The following is a 2396-nucleotide window of genomic DNA, read 5'->3' as shown; positions in this document are numbered from 1 at the left end:
CAACCTAAATGGCCTCATGGATGCGTCTGATTTTGACTGATAAATGAGGCTCCTAAAATGTCTGACTGTGTAATTATAATAATCTAATTATAATATTGCAGCATTATTATGTTTTCAATTCTTTGATACAAGTAGGCTGCTCATTGATGTTATTTCATGTTATTTAGGTTATTATGTTCTTGGAGCCCAAAGGACCATTTATAATCGTTTTACCATCCTTGCAGACAACAGATAAATTGTAACAAAAATATTTTTCAGACACCAAAAAAGTGTGTGTAATAGTATTATTTTGTGTAAACTGCAAAGTTTGTCTAGATTCAGCATAAAGACAGTTTGTGTGACTGTACAGGGATTACTTGTTAACCAACGTGGTAAGTGGAGGCATCAAGTAACGGTCCATAAAAACATCACACTGTGGATGAGGTCAGAGAGAATTTATGAATCCCCCTTTATGACCTTTTAAAATCCACAATCACTACTCATTCAACCGTGAGAAATACTTTGCTCCCATTTGCAGTTTAGCCAATCCCAGGCCAGCAAGGCTGAGCTGAGTTGAAAGTCAACCCTTTAAAAGGCAGAAGTGAGATGAATGGAGAGCAGAGAATGAGGTGATACCAACAGCAGCAAGACTAAAGGCTCAAAGCAAACCTGTCAAAATACAAGATGAAAACCATTCTCGCCATTGCTCTTGTGCTCCTGGCTCTCTATCTGGTCTCTGAAGCCCATGCCGTCCAAGTCAAAGTACAGGTAAAGGCTCCTCTTACAGCAAGATTTACCTTACTATAATGCATTATAATATGAAGACTTTAAACTGCAGTAATGTCAGATTCAAACTCATACTCAATTGGACTTTGCAAAAATTGTAAACTAATGGAAAAATGTTTTGTTAACTCTCGCTATGTAGCTAACAGACAAAATTCAATGTGGCATTTTTTTAACAAAGCGCATACTTGGTGCAAGCTATCATTGCAACTCTATGGGCATCCTTGTCACATATAGAATGTGTAAAGCATCTATATGATTGGCCTGGTCCCCAATATGACTCACAGATATCTCTAACCGTGTCTCTCTCCTCTCTTCTCTTCTCTCTAGGAGGGCGACTTTGTTTTCTCACTGGAATCAGTGAAGAAGCTCCAAAAACTGACAGAGAGCAGCAGTGTAAACGAGAAGCAGAATCCTCATCTCGCCAGCACCAGCTTTGCTTCCGTCTGTGCTAACCCCTCCCTGCCACAGGAGTTCATGCCGCTGTGCATGCAGAGAGGGGCCAGCATGTCTCTCTCAAGACTAGGTAAGAAAAGGCCACACTATAGAATAATATCCACTATAGTCCAACTTGGTGGAACAGACCAGATTGTGATAAGACCGTAATAATTTGCTGATGGCGAGTCATTTATCAGAATTTTATAGAACATCGCTCTCTCTTTTATACTAGTTGATCTCTGCAATGTGTGGTTGTAGTTTGAATTGATTTAGTGATTTTGAAACATGTTTTTAACACTGTACCTTTGTCTTCTTTCTTCCAGCTGCTATGCCTATAGACATTTGTGAGATCTGTGCCTTTGTTGCCTGCACAGGCTGTTAGGCAAGATATCAACCTGACTGCCAGCAGAAGACAAGCCACCCACATGATCATTCTACATATTGTGACAACAATGTGGATTTCATGTATACAAATTGCCATCCTCACACATGATTGGCCCAAAAGATAACTGGACCACAAATTAAAAAATATATATTAAATGATGGCTCATTTTCTAGAAACTGTTACTTTGGAGCTTTATTCAGCACTTATTTGTCTACTTCTTTTATTTTCCTTTTATCACTTGACTTTCATTTTGATATGTTACAGTTCTATCTTACCAGGCTTTGTACTTATTTAATGTAGAGATGTATTTTTGTTTTGGGGTTTTTTGTATTCTTTTGTATGTTTATAAATGCCTCATGTTTAATAAAAATATTTGAACATGTAATGTTGTTTCAGTGAGTGGTCTACCAACTGCAACAGCAAACCTTGAATATAACATATCTGATAAACTGGCTGATATTGGCACAACACAGAGAATAATACTTTATTCACTTTTGTTTGAAACTTGAAATTTGTGTCTTTCCCCAACACATACACAAACACACAAACGCGAGCACACACGCATAAACACACACACACGCACACGCACACACACATCAATTGAGAGGTTAATGGTACATCTTAAGGCTAAGTGCTGCCCCAGTGCACAACTTACGTCCCACAGTCTATTCTATTGTCACTGTGCTTTTGCTTCACTACCTAGACATTGATTCGTTGGTATATATTGTAAATTCATAGACAGTAGTGGATTGCACAACAGTAATAAATAACAGCAACCCTCTAGCTAGTACCTGTAGATCTTCAAATCCTA

General features: G+C 38.2%; 1 protein-coding gene across 1 annotated transcript; it reads left to right on the top strand.

Annotated features, from left to right (window-relative positions):
• Nucleotides 1-663: 663 nt before the first annotated feature.
• LOC311133342 (guanylin-like) lies at nucleotides 664-1582 on the top strand (the record flags this gene model as incomplete). The annotated part of the gene is made up of 3 exons (XM_084166842.1): nucleotides 664-747; nucleotides 1093-1288; nucleotides 1524-1582. 3 exons carry the CDS (start codon nucleotides 664-666, stop codon nucleotides 1580-1582), a joined length of 339 nt encoding a protein of 112 aa, XP_084022968.1.
• Nucleotides 1583-2396: the final 814 nt, after the last annotated feature.

The sequence above is a fragment of the Coregonus lavaretus genome (assembly GCF_964263955.1).
Source record: "Coregonus lavaretus genome assembly, chromosome: 8".
Classification (NCBI taxonomy): Eukaryota; Metazoa; Chordata; class Actinopteri; order Salmoniformes; family Salmonidae; genus Coregonus; species Coregonus lavaretus.
This window is presented reverse-complemented; position numbering and strand designations above follow the sequence as displayed.